A 21,573-nucleotide genomic window follows, 5' to 3' on the forward strand; every position below is an offset into this window, starting at 1 on the left:
TGGCTTCTGTCTTATTGTCACAGTGAACGTGTAGAAATCCGAGGGACCAGACAAAGAACTTAGATTTACTGATCCAGTTTATTGTTGACACCAAGAGCATTTCGTAGTGTACATCAGCCCCATGTCGCACAGGTGCCATGCTGCGTTCTGTATCTGCACAAGGAGTTTATACACGGTAGAGCTGTACAGTATTAACAAACGGGGAAGTAGATGGGTCCCATTGCTCCTCCCAGGAGAAGCAAGCTCTCATGCACAACAGTAAATAGCAGGGTTTATTTACAGGCTGTGTCAGTACCTGACTGCGCTGTGAGCAACATCCAGCTCTGGGGCAGTTTCCAGCCTCCAGGTGTTCCCCGGGGAGTCACGCTCCACGGGGAGCTGAGGATTTTGCTCTGGTACTACCAGAACTGGTCAGGGTGCAGCCCTGATGCTGTCTAGTGCAAACCAGGCGTCCCCTGCGCCCTGGCTCAAGGGCAGAGGGTGGTAAGGAGTGCGTGCAGTTTCCCCAGGGCTCTAGGCAGCCCATTTCCTGCTCCACGGGCCTCAGGAGGGCTCCTGCTGAGCTCTGCAGAGGGTATCCAGGCCAGCCTACTCGATTCAAAGACGAGTGAATCACCCGGAGCCCTGAGCCTTTGCAGCTGAGTCAGTGGCCAAGTGGTGCGGTGTTTTCGGTGCCTGCTGGAGCCAGGCTGGGTGGCACGAGCACACCATAGCAGGGCAGCAAGGCACGAGTGTCTCCGTGAAGGTGCTTCATCCATCTCGCCCTACAAGAGGCAGGCCGGGCTCTGTTCAGATCCGGTATGTGGAGTTTTTTCCCTGCATGGATTATTTTGACATCTCTCTCCTTCGAAGTACGAGGCTAAGCACTGAAACCAAACTCTAGCAGTGAAATATCTGAGGTTTAATTAAGGCCAGCCACCCTAAGCACCCCCTTTTTAGCATCACAATCCTCAGAGAGCCGTTGTGAGATGCCACCTTAATATCTGATTTGCTGCCAGAGCCTGGACCACGCAGGTTTAAGTGCAGGGTGTGATGCGGGGCTTTATGGCAGGCTGTTTTAATAGGGTTCAGCTAAACTAGGTCTCGCCATCCATCTATATGTGGAAATCAGGTCGGGTTTATCCCGTTAATGTCGCTAAAAGCACGCACAGGACAGCAGGAAGGAGGCTGCGTGTGCAGGGGACCGGGCAGCCGCACGGTGGAGCTGCCAGCTCGGCTCTGCTGAGGTTGTGTTTGCAGAACTGCTGCTAGGACTTGGAGGGGAGCCTGACCTCCCAAAGGGATCCTGACCTCCTAAAGGGCTCGTAACCTCCCAGAGGGAGCCTGGCCTGGCTGCAGCACGCACTGCTGAGATGCTCTGGGGTGGACAGGAGACAGGGTGGCAGAGCCGGGCAGTAAACCTGCTGCGTGGGGCAGGACGAGAGCACCCCTCTTCTCCCCGGCACTCGGGGAACTGCTGGTGGTGTCAGCCCTTTGCTGAAGCTGCTTCCCATCCCTCCGCCTGGGTGGGGGCAGTGTGGTTGTAGCCCAGCAGCAGAAAGGCACCTGGCTTTGGGTACAGCCCCAGGGACTCCTAGCAAGGCATCCTGCTTGGGATCCCACTCCTGATGCTGCGTTTTCCACCCCGGAGCTGGGTGCCTGCGCTGGCTCTGCCCATTTTCCAGCCTGACCTGCTGCTGTCGCAGTGAACCCCAGGCCTGGCTACGTAATCTTTAAATCCCAAAGCTGTTTCAAGCCTGCCCTGCCAACGTGAAAGAGTAACAGGAGAACTGAAACGCATTCCTGAACGCTTGTGCCAGAGCAAGGAGAACCATGCAGGGCTGCCAGCCTGGAGGAACAGAGGAGCCCGCTTACAGCCTCCGTGGGGTGAGCACAAGGAGAGGAGGAGCAGGAAAGCTCCTGAGAGGGATGACACAGGCTGGGAGGTGAGGCTTGGGCGATGGATCAGGAATGCTGCTCCCAGACAGTGCAGTGGGGAGGAGCGTGCACCACCCTCGTGTGTCCTTCCATCCGCTGCAGCGCAGGGCAAGGCGCTGAAAAGCAAATCGAGGGCAGTTGTGGAGTCCTAGACCTCCCTTCTTCACTCTGGGCTCCACGAGGTCAGCCTTAACCGGAGCTGCACCCGCGAGCTGCTGCAGAGAGCCCCTTGTACCACCAGAACTAAGAGGAAGAGGAGCTGGAGACGATTTTCTTTGCTATTTCCATGTCTGACTTGGCGACCAGAAACCGCAGCTTCTTCCCTCCGGAGCGGATGAGGTCCACTGCACTGCAGAGAGCGGCAAGGGGGAGACGTGAACGCTGGGGGCCCAGCCACAGGCTGACAGCCCAAAAAAAATGAGCCCAGCTCTGCCCCTAACACTAACAGCAAGGTGGGTGTGAGCTGCCCTACCCTGCAGCCTGGAAAAGGACACCCAGGGCGGGCTGCACCTGGAGCAGCTCAGCATTGCTGAGACCACCTCTGGGGTCAGCTTTATTGCCAGAACATCCTCCGGGTATTTTCTCCCCGCTGCCTCTCCCAAACTTCCCCCTATTCCCCCAGGTCCTGTGCAGGTAACCTCACCTCTGGTAGTCGGCCCCGATGAGGCTGGTGCCGTTGACAGCCAGGATGCGGTCCCCGATGGACAGCCTGCCGTCAGCGGCCGCGGGGCTGTCCTCGATCAGGGTGCGGATGTAGATGCCGGGAGAGGTGAGAGGTGTGTGCTGTCGGGGGAAAAAGTAGTGAGCAGCCGGGCAGGCCATCTTGTCTGGCTCAATTAGCACGAAGCATCGTTAACCTGGAGCTGGGCTGGGCTGGGAACCGTTCACTCCCGGCTGTCCCGGGGCTCGGTGACGCCCTGTTTCCTACTGACTAACAAACACACGGTGGTGAAAGGCCACCTTAGTAAGATGCTCCGCTGGGTTAAGCCAGATTTCATGCCAGAGCAGGGAGAGCAGCGAGCACCGTGTCTGACAGCGCTGCTTGGCACCCTGCGAGCCCCTGGACCCCGCCAGCACGGGCAGGGCAGGTCCCCCCCCGTGCTCGCTTCACCACGCACTGCAGGGCGTAGGAAAGACCTCGCCTGAGTCATTTTCCTTCCACGGCAGCACTGAGCTGTTCGCTCTCGCCAGCTGCAGAGCAGCTGTGATGGGCCTGGCACTCAGTAACACAGCAGCAGGGATCTACCAGAGATCGCTCCGTGCCTCGTTTTCCCCAATAAAAGCTCCTCAGCTCCATGCAAAGCCATCACCTTGCTCAAGGTGTGAACCGTTCCCTCCCAGGGCAGCCCCTCGCAGGGCCGTGGCACCGTCCTGGGGCCGGCAGGGACTCACCAAGCCGTCGATCAGCCCCATCCCCAGCCCCAGGGGCCCTCTCTCCAGCTCCACCACGAAGACGTAGCAGAAGTCATCGGTGGCAGAGCTGCGGCTGGAGGATTCCGGCGTGGGGTAATCGTAGGGGGTGGGCGAGCAGCCTGCCAGCGGGGACAGCGGGTTATTATCGCTCTGCCATCCCCCAAACTCAGCCTTACAATTCCTCCTGCACCCCTCCCAAGGGTACCTTCAGGGGTGCTGCTTTTGGTGCCGTTCATCCCGTTCCTCCGCGGGTCCTGCAGAGCCTTGCCGGTGCCCTGCGGGGACTCCGGGCCGGCGGAGTCGAAGTTCAGGGGGGTGGTGGGGGGTGTCAGCAGGCAGGAGGGGGCCGGGGGGGCTGTGCCCCTGCCCAGCTGCAGCTGCTGGAGCTTCTCCTGGAGCTGCGGCTCTCCAGCGGGGTGCTGCCGGGGGCAGCCGTTGGCAGCCAGGGTGGGCAGGGGGCTCCCGTCCACCTCCGGCTCCGTGCAGCCCCCCGGGGCTGCCACCAGGCTCACGTTCTCTTCCAGGACTTCTGGCGTCGCGCGTGGCTCTTTCTTAAAAAGGAGAAAAAGATACCCAAAAAACGCTCTGTGGGATCAAGGGCGGGTGGGTGTTGTGCCCCCCGCCATCCCCTGGGGTTTGGGCACATCGTGGCTCTCGGCCCCCTCCGAAATCTGAGCAATTTGGCTGCTGCTGGTGCCTGCCCTGGCTTCTCACAGCTCTCAGCCTGCAGCTTTGTGGCCACAACTTACCCTTAATGGTGGTTTTTTTTTGGGGAAAGGCTGCCTGGCTGTGTGGGGATGGACAGGGTCACGTCTGGGGAGAAGGGGAGCGCTGCCTGCAAACACCCCCGTCCTCCACTCTCCCTGCTAATGAGACCACTGGAAGGAGCCTGTCCTGTGCTGTCCTGTCCCCTTCCCACACCCCACGGGGGGGGGATTAGCAGCACTAATCCTCCCAGCAGCTCCACACGCTGAGCTCCCACCTCCAGGGCTGCAGGCGAGGGCTGAGAGCTCAGGTCCAGGCTGGGAGGGGGCTCAGCACCCTCCCACCACCCCCCCAAAAACAGCCCCTCCGTGGGGCGCGGGGACCGAGGCTACCTTAGGGGGTGCTGAGCCTGGCCCTTCCCCGCCGTGGGGGCTCTTGCTCTGCAGGCTCCAGAGGAAGTGGCGGATGTAGAGGAGGTGCCGGTAGATGTTGTCGTCCAACGTCTCCACCTCCAGGTCCACCTTGAAGCCCCCGCTGGGCAGGATGATGGGCGGGTGGTTGTCGAAGGACTCCAGCATCCCCTCTGCAGGGGGGAGGTGAGCATCACCAGGCTGCCCCTGGCCCCGTTGGGTCTCCCCAGCCAGGATTGAGACCACAGGGCAGCAGGAGCATCCCTCTGGGATCACAGAAGCGGCCCCACACCCCTCAAAGTGCACTCAGCATCCCTGTGATACCCCAGCATCGCAGCACCGAGGTTATTCCTGATCACTGCCACTACCTGCAGGAGCCCCGGGGAGGGGAAGGGCACCTCCTGCTCCATTCCTTCATAAAAACCCCGCAGGGATCCTGCGGGCACCAGGTCCCCGGTGACCACAGCAGCACCGAGCACGCAAGCAGGGGCTCACCGTGCTGGAAGGCAGCCGTGCTCTCCTCCTCTCCGGGCTGCCACGCCGCGACAAAACCCACGTCCATCACCTCCTGGCACTGGCTCAGCACCCGGTGGAGCTGCGCGGGGCTCAGCGCCGGGAATTCGGCTCGCAGGGCTGGCCAGCTCATCTGGGCGAGGAGACAGCAGGGAGGGGGCGAGTGGCATCGCATCGCCCCCTGCCCAAAGCATCACGGCCACAGCTCCCCCCCCTCTCACCCACCTGCAGCAGCTGGGAGCCGGGCATGGCCAGCAGGTTGGCCACGCTGGCCAGCTTGGCGAAGAATTGCTGGGCCAGCTGCTCGAAGCCGGCGCCGCGCAGCCACTCAAGGAGCAGGCGCACGCTGGCTCGCAGCTTCACCCCCTGAGACCAGTGGAAGCAGCCGAGAGAGGAGCCTGCGAGGCAGAGCAGTGCCCCGTCAGCGTGGTTTTGGGGGAACAAAACCCTCCCTCCTTCAGCCGGAGCCCCCAGCCCCTCGCCAAGGGGCAGAGATGCTCCAGCATGGCAGGGCAAACCCAGATTAACGCCCCCAATTAATGCCCCCCAGGTTGATGTCCCCCGTGTCCCACGGCTGTGACTCACGGTGGCACTAATAGGGTTGGGGCACGGAGCCAGCTCTGCCATCCGGCAGCACTGCCGCGATAATTAGGGCTAACGAGCACCGCCTTGCTCCTCAATTACAAAGCAGGCTGCGGTGGCTCTTTAGTAAGCAGCCCTCCATGGAGCAAAGTGCTTTCAGCCACCTCTGTTTGGACCCTAAAGGGGTGGGAATGGGGCTAAGCCCCTCCTGGGAACAGGGAGCTGGAGGGGGTGGCTGTGTGTGTGCAAGGGGGACAGGGAGCTCTGCCTGGGGACAGCTCAGTGTGAGCCTGGTAGGGGATGGGCACCACAAAACCCAAACCCATGTGAGGAGTGACCCGAGAGGGATGCTGAGGATGGAAAGCCAGAGAAAGCAAAGATGGGTGCTGGATTTGTGCTTGGTGTCCCCATAACCACGCTGGAGGCTGCCCACCTCTCTCCTGGACCTCCCCCAGGAGGAACTGGGACAGACTGGGGCGAGGGCTGGGAGGACTGGGAGGATGAGGATGAGGACTGACCCTTGTCCAGGAGCTGGTTGAAGAGCAGCGTGTTGGAGAAGAAGAAGAGGTAGGCGAACATTTGGGAGGTGATCTCGGGGTGCACTTCGTACTGGCGCAGCAGGTCCAGCACCTCCTGGTAGGTCAGCACCACCCTGCGCAGCTCCTCGGGCAGCGGCGGGGACGCCCGCCAGCCCTCCCGGCCCTCGCTTGGGTTTGGGAAGGGGTTGCACTCCAGCAGGGCCGGCAGCGACACGTACAGACACTGCCCGGGAGGCAGAAGGAGCTGAGAGCTGAGGGCAGCACCACGCTCCTGCCTTCCTTTGTTTGTTTGCTTTTTGCAGGAGCAGCATCCAACACCCCAACACCCCCCCTCTGCGCCGCGGCTGAGAGCGAGGCGAGGACGGAGCAGCCCAGGAGCATCCCCTGGGGCCTTGCAGGCCGTGTCCCGCACACAACCCCTCTTTCTCCTGCCTCACACTGCCCGCTCTGTTCCCTGCTCCCCCGCGGTGCCGCCCGGTCCAACGGTGACAGCCCAGGGGCCCCTTTCCCTCCTGCCCTGAATCGCACCATTATGCCGGGGCTGGCCGCCGCGCCGGGCAGCGGCCGGAGCCAAGCGAGCTCTCCCCAAACACCTCCTCCCCAGCAGGGAAGCACGCCGAGGTAATTCCACACTTTTCCTGGGCTACAACCCAAAAGAAAGCTCCTCGGTGCTACACGAGCCTAAAGGATCCTGCGAATGCTGCTGGGGATGCTCGCGGTGCCCGCGGGGAGCTGCTGCCCTCCCGGGGGGTGCCTACCTTGGAGATGTAGTAGACGCACTGCTGGAAGGTGTACATGATCACCTCCTCCAGCACCGTCATCGCCTCCTCGCTGGCGGTGATGGTGGAGGAGAACAGGGACTCCTTGGAGCCTGGGGGACGGAGGGGAAAATGTGAGAGTGGAGGGGAAAAATTGGGAGCACAGGGGAAGAATTGGGTGCAAAGCTATCTAGGGGCTGTGTGGTGCTACCGGGATGGTCCCCAGCACATCACCACCACCAACACCAAGGGGGTGCAGAAACCCCCAGCTCCCCTTGTAGGGCTCTGCTGCATCCCCACCCCGGGGCTGCCTGATGCTTGCACACCTGAAGCTGTTCTGGCAGCTATTTTAGGGGTGGAAATCGAGACGCTGACCTCTTCCTGGCTCGCTTTGGGGCTGTTCCTTTCCATCAGCCCTTCCCTGCTCAGTGGAGCTTGGAGAAGCGAGCAGCTGTGCAGGGCAGCCCCCGTTCACAGCTCCCCAAATTCCCCAGCATGGGGGTTATTTGTGCACCCAAGCATGGCCAGGGCACGGTGCAAGGATGCGAATCACCCTCCTGTGCTGCGGGTGAGGGCTGCAGGAGGCTAAAGGAGCCTTGGGGAGCACCAAGAGCTGCTCACAGCTGGGGGTCAGAGGGATAAAATCACTCCCAGGCGGTGGGAGAGGCCGTGCGGGGTGAGCAGCAGCCCCGAGCCCCCCACCTTTGACGTCCAGCTCCTCCTCCATGCTCTGGATGTAGGTGGGCGACTTCTGCTGCACGAAGTACAGGACCTCGATGGCATTGGACATCCAGAAGAGGATGTGCTGCAGGTCCGGCAGCAGGTCCGCGATGCCGAAACGGGACAGGGCAGCGGGGTCCTGGCTGGGGAGACACAGCAGGAGTTACGGCTGCTGCCCCAAAGCTCGTGGCCGGGGCTTTTGGGGTGAAAACAGCCAAAAAAATCAGCCCTAGGGATGAATTTGGAGAGCTTTTGCTCGCTGAGCCCAGCATCCTGCTTAGGAAAACCCTTTGCACACATCAATTCGGTGGCTCTGTGGGATGGCAAAGGGGGAACCTGGCGTTTTTTTTGGGGCACCCCCCAGCATGGGCCCAGCTCAGCTGCAGGAAGCGCCCGTGGCTGAGGAAGGTTTTCCTTCCCCGAGAAATATGCACCGCGCCTGCCAGCTCCCGGCGGTTAAACCCGGCCTGCCCATGCCGGGCCGTTCAAAAATAAAACAACCCAAATAAAAAACATCTGGGAAGTTTCTCAACGGCTGAACCACTTTTTCCTGCTATAGTAAAGGCCAGCCCAGCTGCGTCCCCAGGGAATTTGGGTCCCGTTTGGGTGAGGTCCTGAGCGGGAGAAGTCCCAAAGCTGCTGCGGGTCCCGTCCCCACCGAGCCTTCCCAGCCCCACGTTCCCAAGCAGGGGCTTTGCAGGCACCTTGGCAAAAAGGGCCAGAGAGCCAAATATGTGGGATTTAGCAAGAAAAACGCGGTGTGCAGCACTGCTGGCAGGCTGGGCGGGCACTGGGGTGGTTACAGCCGGCTGTGGAGGGAGAACTGGGCTGAATTCCCCCCGTTTTGGGGCAGGGCCTGGAGGGGAGGTGGGTGGCACTTACTGCTGGGACTGCTTCTCAGCCAGCTCCCGCGTCCGCTCCTGGGCAGGGAGAGAAGGAGAAAGCACGAGTGATGACCTGGGGATGGGGTCCATGGGGGGAGCATCGCCCCGACAGCATCAGGGGCATCAGCCGCACGTGGGGACCAGGCTGGGGAAGCCTGGGGGGGGTCCCCACTGCTCCCACCCTTTTGCCCCCCCAGTGACTGACCCACACCGTCCTCTGGATCATTTTGGCTGCTTTGAGCAGCAGCTGCCCAAAGTCTCCAGGCTCGAAGCTGGTGGCCGAGTGCTGGATGCAGAGGCAGAGCAGGAAGGCGGGGGTCAGCTTGTGGTCATCCCCCCCCGGTTCGATCAGGGTCACGATGCGCCGCAGCAGCACGTCCTCAGCCGCCGGATCAAACTCCAACATCAGCTTTCTGCGGGGAGCCCTGGGGCCGCCGGTGGGCGAAGGCCCCCGTTTTTTGGAAGGAGCCCCCGAAAAACCCCGTTCCTTCAGCAGGCTGCCGCACGCCCCGCAGACGGGGGGGCCCTCGGGGTGCAGCGCCCGCAGGCGCAGCAGGGTCTGAGCCGGCAGAGGCTGAGCCTTCGTGGGGTCCTTGTAGAGGAGCAAATAGTAGAGGCCGAGGGACAGCAGGTCCCCGTGCCGCAGCACGGCCGTCCGGGCCACCTGGCAGAAATTGATGGAGACACCAGCACCGGCGCTGGGTTCCAGCACCAGCTGCTCCTCGGAGAGGTGCCGGGATGCTCGCAGCTTCCTGATGGTGCAGTGCAGGGGCAGGATGTCCGGGGCAGACAGGCTGATGCTGGGTTTGCTCGCCTGAGTCCTCTGGCCCACCGTGTGCTGCTGGCGGTTCAGCAGGTACACCAGGCTGTCCTGCCGAGAGGGGACACGCGGCGTGAGCAGGGGGGGCTGTGCGGGATGTGCTGAGACCCCCATGCTGCCCGCACCTCGCTCCAGCAGAACCACAGCCCTCTCTTTATTTTCCTTGCCCCATGAGAAGCGTGGGTGGTGCAGGCAGGACATGCGTGCCCCCCGTAACTCCTGCACCCCGACGTGCATTTCTTTGACAATTTCTTTGTTTCAAAGAGGAACAAGAGCTCGGCACCGAGCCCAACAAGCGGGGCTGCTTTGGGCACACTGCTACGTGGGTGCAGGAGCTTTGTGCACGCGATAAATGGGGCGGCTCTGGGGCTGCTCAGGGCAGGAGGAGCCCCCCATCCACATCCCACCTGCGTGCCCAGGTGAGGATGGGGAACCTGGGGCAGCTGCCACCTCCCAGCCCACAGCAGTGCACAGAACCACCCCGTGCCTCAGTTTCCTCAGGTGTTTAATGGGCTTGCAGCAGACTGATGAGAGCTGCAGCGCCAAAACAGAGCTGGAAATCTCGGACTAGCCAGATATTCAGCCTGGACAAAGTAGCCATTAACCAAAAGAGTTGTCCCAGTCCTTTCCAGTTCTCCCAGTGCCTCCCGGGCTGGAGCGCAGAGGCACCCAGACGTGTCTCATCACTGCCTCTCATTACGTGTGCCAGTAACGAGGCAGCCAGACGGGGCCGGGGCAGCTCCCAGCCCTCCTCCTGCAGAACTGGGTCTGCCTCGCACCGGGGCAGGGATGCAGCTCCAGGGCTTTCCCTATGGCTCCACAGCCAGCTCCCAAAAAAAATCTCAACCCAGCTGCGTGCTTTTAATTCCCTTACCACTGCCCTTTCCACCCACCCCACGGCACCCCCCCAGCAGCTCCAGCCATGCAAGCAGCTCCCCATCCCCGCGGATTTAGGAGCGTGGAGGGGTGCCCTAAAAGCACAGAAGGGAAGGAAAAAAAAAAAAAAATGCCAGGGGGGTGAGCGGGAAGGCTTGCGCGGTGCTTACATGCTGCTGGCTGTAGCCCTGCAGGAGCAGGAGGTGCGGGGACTGGTAGAGGGAGTACCGCATGCTGCTCCCGCTGCGCTCCTCCGCCGCGGGGCCCCGAGGGCTGGCCGGAGCCCGCAGGCTGTCGGGCAAGGTGGAGCAGTGCCTGCGGAGCTGCTCCTCGTCCCGCGACGCCGGGCGGCCCAGGCTGCTCTCGCTGAGGCTGCGTCGCAGGGCCGGGGGGGTGCTGAGCCGCTTAGCCCCCGCCAGCACCCGCATGGCCCCCCGGGCCCGGTGCCGCTGCAGTTTCCGAGCTTGGGCGTTGATGCCTGCGGGAGGAGAAGCCCCGAGGATGTCCCAAATGCCATAATGGTGTCCCAGGAGCCCTGATGCTGTCCCAGCAGCATCCCGGGTGCCGGAGGGATGCGGTGGGGCCCTGGGGAGCGCAGCTGAAGAGCGACCCCCCCCCCCCCCATGGTTGGCATCCCACTGCCCACCCTGTGTCCAACCCCAACTGTAGGGCACCAAATTGGGGAGTTTTGTGCCCCCCCCTTTCCCTCCCCATCAGCAAAAAGAGGGATCCCAGCCCCACGACCCCAAACCCCCACGGAGCAGGGGGTGGACGGGGAGGGGCTCAGCATCCCCCGTGTTGCCGGGGTTCGGAGGGGGGGAGAGGAAAGCTGTGCTAAAAGGGAAGCTTTACAACCTCAATCTTTAAAAAAAAAAATAAATAAAGGAGGAAAAAAAATAAAGCCTGGATGCTGCCTTCTGGCTTATGAGCAGCAGAGGTTGGGGGCTGCAGGGAGCCCCCCCAGGCAGGCAGGGAGCTGCAGCAGAGCCTGCCCGCTCGCCTGCCGCAGGAGCGAGCGGTAATTAACTTCTCCCGAGCATCAATCCGGGCAGCGCTGTCTGCAGGACGAATTAATAAGTCAGGCCTGGCCCAGCCACCGAAGCAGCGGCCTCCCCAGCGCGGGGGCTCCCTCGGGACCCCCCCCTTCCCATCCCCAGGCTGCCCGCTGGGCTCCGGCAGCAATAAGAAGAAGTTGTGGGGTCGGCGGCCGGCTCGTACCTCTGGTGGGCAGCCTCCCGGGAGCAGGGCGCTGGCATTCGGGGCTGGCCGAGGAGGAGGAGGAGGAGGATGAAGAGGGGAAAGGCTGAAGGCTCTACCTGCGGGAGCTGTGCTGCGGCAGCGTCGGTGCAGCGCCGAGCCAGAGCCCTGCCCGCAGCTCCGCTGCTCCGGCCAGGCACCGAGAGAAGGTTTTTGGGGACAGACGGTGGGATTTGGGGATGGCTGAGTGGAGAGCCGGGCTCCCGGGGCTGCTTAAAGGGATGCTGACAAGGTTCAGCCCCCGAAAAAACAACATCATCTGCCTTATTTGGTGAGGAACGGGCCGCCGGTACCGAAATACATTTTGTTGTTTGTTTGTTTTAAGTCGAGCGCTCCTTTGCTGGGAAAATGATGGGGATGGGAAGGGGGGGCGGGAGAGGGAGAAAATAGCCCCTGCTGCTTACATGCCTTGGGATTCGGGCAGGGTCCCATCCTGTGTTATGGGTCCCATCCTATATTATGGGTCCCCTCACCCCTTACAGGTCCCGTCCCATGTTACGGGGCCGCAGCAGTGCCTCTGCCCCACCTGCACCCCCCAGCTGTGAAATTCGGGGGTGCAACAAGCATGCCCGGGTACCAGCGGACCCAAGGCACTGAGGATACTTGTGGCCATCCCAGGGGTCTGCAGGTGGCCACGGCTCACCCCACAGCCCGTGCCCGAGCCCAAGAGGGGCCGGATCCTGCCGGTGGCACCAACTCCAGCTCCTGGCACCGGGGGGGCACTGGGAGCTGTGGGGCCTGGGGACACGCCATTGCCGCCCCCTTATCTGGGGGGAAGGAAGCTTCTGTGTTTACTTTGTGTAGGAAAACCACGGAGGAAAAAGCTGCTTTTGCACTGCCAGCAGAGCCCCCGGCACCCCGCTAACCCCGGAGCTGCACTGGAAAGATAAACACGGCCCTTTTCCTGAGCGTAACAAACTCCATCTACACACCAGGTTATTTTGTTTTATTTTCGGTCCTCTAGTGCTGTTTTCTCCTCGCCAGCATTTGTGGGTGATCCCACCCAAAAAATCAGGCAAGCGTCGCCAAGCTGCTGCCTCCAAAACCCCTCCTGCATCCTGGGGGAAATCCTGCGGGTTTTGGTGCTCGAGAGCCTGGCTGGGAACTGCCTCTTTTTCAGCCTGGGAGAGGGTCCCTGTTCCTGGCCACGTAAATCAGTCAAGAAATAAATAACTCTGTGGGACCCAGGCATGATTTGTTCCCGGAGAAGCCCCCACGAGCTCGGGACATGGGGCAAAACGGGGCAGTTTTGGTGAAGCTGAGCGCTGCACCCCCAGTTTTTGGGTGCTCCCCCAAACACCCCACGTACTCCCCATTTGCTGCCTCATTGCTCCCCAAAAGTTGAGGGGTTGGAGGTCTCAGGAGGGAGGCCATCAGCCTCGTTTAGCACAGAGCACTGCTAATTAGCGGTGTGAGGAGCGAGCACCTTCCTCCCCACCGGGCAGCAGCTAATAAACCAATTAGGATAATGGCTAAATGAGCAGATAAAACTCTTAAGCCAGGTGCTGACAGGTCACAGATGGGTGCAGGGCCTTTCCACAAGCCTTGGGCTCAGCAGTAGGGCAGGCTGCAATGCGCCATCCCTGCACGGGGAAGGTCCCCATGGGTATTTCCCTTGGGGTCTCGCTTTGCAGCACCCCCATGCTTTTCTCCTAGGTCACCCCAAGCCCAAATTCTCTTTATTTTTGCACAGAAGCTGCATTTTCCACCCCAGTGCCCTGCTGCCCTAGGCTGGCAGCTGGTGCTCAGCTTGTGGCAAGGGGACCTTGAGGCTGGCGGTGGGGGTGACCCTGGTGGGTGGCACTCAGCCCCCATCACGCTAAGGCTTTTATTTCTTTTTGAGGCACTGCTGGAAGCAGATGGCTTGTTCCTATGTACCCCAGCAGCGCGTGGATGGGGTGGAGAAGTGTCCCTGTGCAATGTCCCTTGGGGACAATGCCACTGCTGTGGGATGGGGGTGGTGGCAGGGTTTGGGATGGGAGTGGTGCCACTGAAAGAAAATGCTGCAGCAGTGGGATTTTAACAGGTAAGTCCATAGAGGAACTGCCTACATAACTCTGGGTGTTGGGTGGTTGGCTTTTTGTTTGATTTTTTTTATTATTTTTTTTCTACTGCAGACAATGCCTCAGGGTTTGAAACCCACCACCCTGCTCAGACAGAAGATGTATTTCTGATGTACAGCCATCCATCTTCTAACCTTGTATTCCCAGCCCCATGTCACACGCTGAGGCCAGGCACTGCTCCTCCCCGGGGAGCCCAGGCAGCACAGAGCCTCTCCCGTGGCCGTGCAGGGGCCACAACCTCCCCGTGGTGCCCAGCTCAAGGTGTGAGCGCTGCTGCCCCATATCCCAGCTGGGGACCTGGGCACCAAGGGTTGGTGACACCTCGGGCTCTCACAGGGACCCTCTGAAGAGCTGCAGCACAGCTCTGCCCCCACATGCAGCTCCGTCTGCCTGTAGCTATTGCGCTTAGATCTTGCCCTCTTTTTCTATTTAAAAAACCTGTTTTTTCTTTTTTTTTTTTTTTTTTTGTTGCTGCTCTTCTGAAGCTCTTAACATCTCCAATCCCAGCTGGAGAAGAGAAGAGCATCCACCTCTGCGGCTTTATCCTTGACCCCAAGGTGAGTGGCAGCTGCCCCTTGCTCTCTCTGTGCATTGTACAAGCCAGGAGCAGTTCCCCAGCATCCCTTCCCTGCCCCGGGTGGGCACAGGGAGTGATGGAGGGATGAGGAGGGGGCTCTGACCAGCAGGCACGTGCATTACAGCACGGTCTGGGGGCTGTTATTCCTTCCTCCCCATCAGATATACCTTCCCCTGGGGTTTGGGGGAACCTGGACTGAAAAGTGAAGTGAGTTCCAGCCACGGGGCCAGCAGGGTCTGCCTTCAGCATGCCCAGGCTCGTGGTTCGGCTGTTCTGTTTGCTTTAAAAAGGGGGAGATAAAATGTATTGGGACTTGCTTGATGACTACCAAAAAAAAAAATAAAATAAAATGTGAAAAATGATCCTTAAAGCTGCCCCTGTCTGTGCAGGGGAAGCTGGTTCCTGCTGCATGGTTCCTGCTGCTGGGTCCCTTTAGCTCCTGCCCAGTCCTACGGGCATGAGGGACTGCTCGTGCCCACCCTCGTGGCATCCTGCCTGGCACAGCCACCTGGCCAGCATCTCCTGAGCCTCACCAGAGCCCTTCATCACCAGGTCAGGCCCATGGAGGACCCTGTGCAATTAAAAACCTGATGTAAACCTTCCCGTCCTCATCCTTGTGGGCTTGTAGCTGAGGGTGGGAGGAGGAAATCTTGGTTCCTCTGTGCTCAGGCCACGGATAAACCTGTTGGTTCCTTGTGATAACTCACGGTGAGGGGTGGCAGGGGGAGGTGAGGCACCTCTGGGGGGGCTCTGCTGCCCTATATCACTCTCTCCTCATCATCTTCTCATTTAGCTTAATTGCTCCTATGCTGGGGTGAATATTTCAGGTCACAGGTCCCGAATTTCCCCACAGCGTGCCAAGTACCAACACTACCAAGAGCATCACAGCCAAAACACACCTCCTGTCCCACCCGGTGCCAGCACCACCCCAAATCCCCCGTGAAGCCCCCGGTGCGCCCGCTGACCTGCTGTGGTGGTGTCCACATCCCTGGCCGCCATCTCCTCCACCTCCGCCCTCCTGCGCAGCTCCAGCCGCCGCGAGAAGCCCTCCCTGGGCTTCCAGAGGTCCTGGATGAGCAGCGGCTTCTCGTGGTCCCCCAGCACCCTGAGCCCCTCGGTGTGCCACCGCTTTTCGGGACCCTCGAAGCGGCCGATGACATCGCACAGGGCGTAGTGCCCGGCGCCCAGCTGGCTCAGCCCGTAGCGCTCCAGGGCTTCCTTCACCAGCTCCCGGGCGCCCGAGCTGCCCGTGGCCAGCACGCTCTTGTAGTTGGTCCCCGCGCAGATGTTGCCCCCGAAAATCTTCAGGACGCCCGGGGCCGAGAGCTGGGTGGAGAGCTCGGCCGGGTCGTCCCCGCTGGATGCGGGGGATGCCGAGGTGGGGCTGCGGTCCTTGTAGCTCAGCGTGCGCTGCAGGACCTGGGACAGGAGGCGGCTCTGGCGCTTCAGGCGGCTCTTGGACGGCGGAGCCATGGTGGAGGAGGATCCGTAGAACATGGTGCGGGAGGTGGTCATGGGGCGCGGCTGGGGAAAAAGGGGGAAAAGAAATCAGGGGTCTGGAAAAAGGGAGAAATGAGGGATTTGGGTAGCGAGCAGCCACCTCCAAGTGGGGAAAGGCCAGCAAGGAGGGAAGGAGATCTCCCTTGTGCAGCCTTGAACATCAGCGACAGAGCCCAGCCAGGCTCCTCAGCATCCCCACGGTTACCGCAGGATGGCTTTGTCCCTGAAAAGTTAATTTCCATCACGCATATTAAGAGGTCCCTCTTGCTGAGCCAGGACGTGCTTATCTGCAGCGGGGCTCAGCAGAGCCCAGCGGTGAGCAGCTCCTGGTTAGGAGCCAGCGCTTCGGGAGTCACTTTCTCTAACGAGTTTATGGAGCAATCCCATCTCTTTTTTTAGAGGTGAAACAGAAAGCTCAAGTGCAAATTGAATTAGTCTGAGGTCACTGCTAAACGCTTTCGCTCGCCGAGAGGCAGAGGGTGAAAATGGGCTTTAATTAGCCTTCCCAAAAACATCCTTACTCCAGCAAATCTTCTGGCTGCTGCTGGTGTGCAGAGGACGTTAAAGCACACGGCGGCATCGCCAACCGCGGTGCCTGAAATGTGAATTTGTCGTCTGCTTCCACTGGAGGGGAAAGGAGGAAAAAAAAAGCCCATGCACACCATAAAACCCCTCCACCTGAAAACAACAGCCGGTTCCCTGGAGCAAGCCCGCAGTGGAGCAGCCAGCTGGATTTTTTTCTTGCTTGATGTCCCCGCCAACATCTGGGGCCAGCTCTGAAATCGCATCCTGGATGCAAAACCACCCGGTGCTTGCACGGCGCTGATAATGCAGCCGGCTGCATCCCAAACCACTGCTGGGGGCGATCCAGGAGGAATTTATGCCTCTCTGCCTCGGACAGGACAGGGATTTCCCTCACCTCCGGCCCGATAATGCACTGCCCTGCTGGGAGGTGTCAGTGCCTGAGATGTGCACAGCTCCCGTGCATGGGCAGGGATTTGATTCAGATCTCCAAAATGTGCCACTGAGGCTGTGCTCAGCATGATTTGGCCACAGAGGTGTGGGATGCATCTCTGCATCCGCAGCACTGTCTTGCCCGAGCAGGATCCTGGCCGTGCAGCAGCCCTAGCGCTATCAGGCAGAGTGGTGCTGGCCCTGGACAGCCTCCAAGCCACCATCTAATTCGGGAAGAGAAAGCATCCCTGCTGCTAATGGAAGAGGTCACCTTCTCACCCAGAAGCAGCCTTGCTGCCGTGCACAGATGATTTCTGCAGGGTGTAAAGCTTCCTGTTCCAGGGCCGGGGGCGCTTTCCCCCACAAATGGGGAAACTGAGGCACGGGCAAGAGCCACAACCCCAGGATGAGCCTGGGAACCAGCTGCTCGCTGTCACCCCTCTCCCACCCAGGGATGTTCTGGTGCCATGAGGACTGTGAAAATACTCAGGTTTGTGCTTTTTACAGCCCTGTGGCTCTGAAGGAGAGGTGCTGGAGCTCCAGAGGTGGGGAGGAGATGGTGGCCGTGTCCCTGGTACTCTGCTGCTGCCTGGGTCGTGGAAGCTGGGGTGAGAGCCCTACCTAGCAGGTGGGGCTGGGACATGGTTTGTGCTTGCACCCAGCCCTCAGGGCTGAGGATTGGCCCCAAAAGCCTCACTGGGACTTGCTGTCCCAAGGGTCCTGCTTCATCCACACCTCCTTCCTGGCCCCCTCATCCCTCACGAAGCCCCCCTTACCTTGCCATCCTTCTCACACCCCGCCTGTCCTTCCATCTGTCCCCCTCCTTAGCATGAGCCTTCCCCCGTTGCTCATCGTCCTGCGGGTGTCCTACAAGAAAAAGAGGAGAAGTGATCCCAGGAGGAAGGGGAGAGAGAAAAGAGATTATCAGAAAGAGATGGGACCAGCACCAAGCCCACGACCCTCAGCTCCCCCTCCCATGCCCAGGTGGGGACACCAGGCTGGGGACCCCGCATTCAGAGGAGGACATTGCATCCTGCACCAGCTCCTTCCCCCAGCTGCTGGGATGGATGCTCACCAGGATGTATTTTTCCTGGGTATCTTGCTGAGCACCAAGCACCGTCCCCTTGCCCTCCTTATCATGAATCTACAGGACCAGGGGTAACAAAATCTGGAAGGCAGAAGCAGCACCTGCCAGGTGCCTGTGCCGATTTCTCGAGCATTTCTTGGAAAGAGGCAGCAGGGCACAAGACAGGCTCTTCTCTGCGAGATTAAAAACCAAAGCACCACCTAATTAACTCACCTAACGAAGGGCTGGGAGTGGGCTCAGCCCAGCCCCTGAGGCCAGCCCCACGTGGGGGCTGTGGAAGGAACTTTCTGCCAGGCAGAGAGGTGCTGAGCCCCCCGCCACCGCCTCTCGTGGCTGCTTCTGTGATTAATCGCTCCTGCTGCTTAAATATTTATGCCTGCCGTCCAGTTCGGCTGCCAGGCATTGATTCTCCTCGTGCTTTGCGCTGCTCAATTAACGAGCTTTCGGCTATCATGTGTTTTCTCCTCCGTGAGAGCGTTTAGAGGCTTTGATCAAGCCCCCTGCCCCCTTGATTTTTATCGATAAGTGGATTTAATGGGTGCTGCTCTCGTCTCCTGCTGCAAGGCGCTTTGTGCAGCCCCTCCATCCCTCGTGAGGGGTCTGGCATCTCCCCACTGCAAAGCAGGAGATGGTTTTGGCTGCCACAAGCCCAAATGCAGTCCTGGTAGTGCCAGGACAGAATATACCCGCATTGTAAATGGCTGCTTGCAGTGTTTTTTGTTTGTTTATTTTCAGAGTAAAATTTCTATTAATCTGTTTTTTCATTTTTTTTTTCCAGCACAGAAATCCAGACAGACACATTTCCCCCCCAGCAGCTCCTGCTGGATGGGGGGAGATGGGGGAGCCCCCGCTCAGCCTCTCCCAGCATTGAGACGGTGAGTGCTCACCCATCGCCCAGCTTAGGGACAGGAAAACGTGTAAAACTCCAGTTATTGGTTTTGGGCACAAAGAAATATTTCCATTTTCCGCCCGCCTTTAATTAGGATGCTTTTCGCTTGCCCAGCTCGCAGCCCGTATTTGTCCACCCCATTAACACTGCGCTGCTCTGCGCGAGCCGCAGGCTTCTCCAGAAATCTCCTGGATCTCCTTCCCGATTAGTGATGAAGGCACCGAAACACCGAGGGCGTGCTACCAGCCAGCAGTGCCCAGCAGCGATAATCTCCTCTGATAACTGCCTTTGAAATGGATCGGGTTTATTCAATATGGGCTTTCTCGATGCTGCGTAATGCCAGCTCTAAATACTGGACTGATTTTTTTTAATACTGCAGAGTGCAGATTTCTATACGAATATCACATCACATAACTCAAACGCTGCACAAAAGTGTGCTACATCCAGAGTCACCTCTCTTGTCAGAGAATGAAATCGTTTCCACTCGCCAGGAGTTATTTTCCACGCGGCCACGTTGGGTGGCAGGAATTTCTTCCTGGTGCTCAAGCCTTTAATCAATCAAAGCCCGAGCTAGGTTTCTCCTCCTCCTCCTCCCCGGGGGGATGATATCAAGCCAATCAACCTGTAGCTACCAGGTCATCTTACTGCCTCCTGGGAAGAGCAGCAGCACCATTAAAGCACTTTTTAATCTGCTGGAATTTCCCCAGGGCTCGTCCCAAGGCAGAGGCAGCTCCACACGGCTGCAGATGGGCAGCGAGATTTCAGCTGTGACCATCCCAGAAAAGCTATTTGCTCAGATCCCTATTTGAAAATTTCCCTTTTTTTTTTTCTTTCTTTTTTTTTTTTTCTTTTTAACGGAAACCGCTCGGATTCGCAGCCTTGGTATAATGGAAACGACCGCAGCTCGGATGCTGCCAGCGGAGGGAGAGGCCGCCCCGGCCCTGCAATGTGGAACAAATTATAACTCGGAGAGCAAAGGAAATGAGAACACCCTGGCCTCAGCCGTGTTGGCGTGTGCTGCTGGGCTTCAAACCCTGCCCTCTGCAGATCCCTACAGCCCGGTCCCTCTGCAGCCCTCCCCAAATCCCCCCATGCACCCGCTCCCCAAAAAAGCTGGACCACGTCTCTGCTCCGCTGCCCGGCCCTTTGTCGTGTGAGCTTTATCTGGCAGACGTGGGGACAGGCCGGGGGCTGATGGTGTCAGTGCCAGCCTCGCCGCCGTCTTTAGCCGGATCAGAGCGGGTAAACTCCTTATTGTGTTATTATTAGCAGCAGCAGCACCACGGTTGTGCCCTGGACCCCCGGCCCAGAGGCTGCTCCAACAGGATATCGAGGCAGACCTGGCCCTGCAAAGATTAACTAACAGTTTGTTGTTTTGTTTTTTTTTTTTTTTTCCCAAAAGCAGCAACGGCTTCACAAATAGATTATAACGATTTGAGACCTAGCTCTGCTGGGACAACAGGAGGCCTTTTAGCAGGGTTTATTTTTTCCTTGCCTTTTTCTTTTTTTTTTTTGGAATCATTATTTCGCAGGTCTTTTTGAGCTGCCAGCGTGCACCAGCTCTCCAGTCGGGCGCAAGTACAGATGCCAGCCCTCTGCCCGTGCAGCTCTATTCACACGCGTGCTCAAGAAACATTTTTCAAAATACATTTGCTTTCTGCTGCCTCCTGAGCAGCCGAGCCTCGGTAGGCTGCCTAATTATGAGATCTTAGCAATAATTTATTTTTTTTTCTTTCCCCAGTGATAATTAACTGATCCTGGAGAGCGCCGAAAATAAGCACTTCCCAAGCAAGTAGCAAACTCCCTGGAGTTTTCCCTTCTAAAGTTACAGCTGAGCAAGAAACTGCTCCAGCCTCGTGGGGATGTGGCTGACCCCAAAACCTCTCTGCCAAGGATGCCAGAGCAGTGAGAGCAGCCAAAGGCGGGTGGGATGGCACCCATAGGTGCGTGAGGGGGGGCAACAGAGGTGGGACACCAAGCAGCGAGCCCCTGGGGTGCATGCAATGGGGAAAGGACCCCAAAGGGCACGGAAAGGAGAGGCAGATCCCATGGGGGTGCGGTGGGGCAGGGTTCCTGAGGGGCAGGTGGGGGGATGAGGGTGCCAAGGGGGGGTGTTCGGGTAAGGGCCAGGGCACAGTCTCCTGGCAGTGCCCTCCCTGAGGCCGGAGAGGTGCTGGAGAGGTGTGCAGGGCAGCGCTGGTCTCCAGTGGCAACCAGACAAGCCTCAACTCTCAGCGCTTTCCTCCTGCCTCCACTTCCACAGGCAACAAACCCAAACAGCCCCCTCCGAGCAGGCAGGGAGGGGTTGGGGAGGTTTGGGGGGGTCCCACCAGGTGCATCCCGCGGGGTCAAGCGAGGGGATCTGCGCCTGTGTGCGGTGTGCGTGCCAGGAGGTGCTACCCCAAAAATAAAGATTGCTAAGTAAAAGGGCTGGGGAAGAATAAAAATGGGGAAAAAAAAAAGAGAGAGAGAATAAAAAAAAAAAAATAAAAGGCGATAAACAAATTAAAAAGGGAATTAAAAAAAAAAAAAAAAAGAGAGATAAAGAAGAAAGGATGAAATAAATGAAAAATGGGGAAATAAAAAAAATAAAAATTAGAATAAAAAATGAAAAAAGGGGGGAAATAAATAATGGAAAAAGGAAAATAAATTAAAAATGGAAATAAAAAATTAAAAAGGGAAGAAATAAAAATGAAAAAAAGAGGGAAATAAATGAAAAAGGGGGAAATAAAAATGGAAAAGGGGGGATTTTTTTAATTTATTTTTTTATAAGGGGGAAATAAGAACCCAAACCCGAGGGGCACGGCCTCGCCACCCTCCCCCGTGTACCCCCCCTCTCCCCCGGCAGGTACTCACCCGGAGCTCGGCGCGGCCCCGGCGGCTGCAGCGCCCGGAGCCGCCGGGGCTGTGCGGGGCCGTGCGGGGCCGTGCGGCCGCTGGGGCGGAGCGGAGCGGGGGGTGCGGAGCGGAGCGGCCCCGCGGCGCCACCCCGCGGCCTCCGAGCAGCGCCCAGCGCCCCGCAGCATCCCCCCGGTGCGGAGGGGAGGTGGCGGGGTGTCGGGGGGCACGAAGGGGTTCGTTGGGGGGATGCTCGTTAGGGGAGGGGGCT

The 21,573-nt window shown here is 59.2% G+C and overlaps 1 protein-coding gene and 1 long non-coding RNA gene across 4 annotated transcripts; one reads left to right on the forward strand and one right to left on the reverse strand.

Moving 5' to 3' along the window:
• Window positions 1-51: 51 nt before the first annotated feature.
• RADIL (Rap associating with DIL domain) lies at window positions 52-21,435 on the reverse strand. Of its 3 annotated transcripts, none has more exons than XM_068699744.1 (16): window positions 21,321-21,435; window positions 17,265-17,355; window positions 15,000-15,558; window positions 10,308-10,615; window positions 8,647-9,312; window positions 8,440-8,477; window positions 7,540-7,700; window positions 6,838-6,950; window positions 6,059-6,302; window positions 5,184-5,356; window positions 4,941-5,091; window positions 4,428-4,618; window positions 3,536-3,881; window positions 3,310-3,449; window positions 2,561-2,700; window positions 52-2,266 (listed from the first exon to the last, which is right to left on the reverse strand). In XM_068699744.1, exons 2-16 carry the CDS (start codon window positions 17,298-17,300, stop codon window positions 2,161-2,163), a joined length of 3,372 nt encoding a protein of 1,123 aa, XP_068555845.1. In that variant the 5' UTR covers window positions 17,301-17,355; window positions 21,321-21,435; the 3' UTR covers window positions 52-2,160. The 3 variants fall into 3 exon arrangements, with proteins under 3 accessions (XP_068555845.1, XP_068555847.1, XP_068555848.1); XM_068699746.1 differs by lacking the exon at window positions 21,321-21,435 and adding an exon at window positions 16,454-16,712; XM_068699747.1 differs by lacking the exons at window positions 15,000-15,558; window positions 17,265-17,355; window positions 21,321-21,435 and adding an exon at window positions 11,356-11,730.
• LOC137865046 (uncharacterized) lies at window positions 12,664-15,990 on the forward strand. Its single transcript, XR_011101730.1, has 3 exons — window positions 12,664-13,420; window positions 13,943-14,014; window positions 14,424-15,990. It is a non-coding gene; the product is annotated as an uncharacterized lncRNA (long non-coding RNA).
• Window positions 21,436-21,573: the final 138 nt, after the last annotated feature.

Source organism: Anas acuta, chromosome 15 (genome assembly GCF_963932015.1).
Source record: "Anas acuta chromosome 15, bAnaAcu1.1, whole genome shotgun sequence".
In the NCBI taxonomy this organism is placed as follows: Eukaryota; Metazoa; Chordata; class Aves; order Anseriformes; family Anatidae; genus Anas; species Anas acuta.

What these genes read in the sequence shown, in the direction of transcription:
- RADIL (XM_068699744.1), bottom strand. Translation starts at nt 17,300, where the DNA reads ATGGAAGGACAGGCGGGGTGTGAGAAGGATGGCAAG. An exon ending in GGAGGAGCTGGACGTCAAAG is followed by an intron (nt 6,951 to 7,539) that starts GTGGGGGGCTCG and finishes TCCGTCCCCCAG; the next exon opens with GCTCCAAGGAGTCCCTGTTC. An exon ending in GCGTCTACTACATCTCCAAG is followed by an intron (nt 6,303 to 6,837) that starts GTAGGCACCCCC and finishes CCTCCCGGGCAG; the next exon opens with TGTCTGTACGTGTCGCTGCC.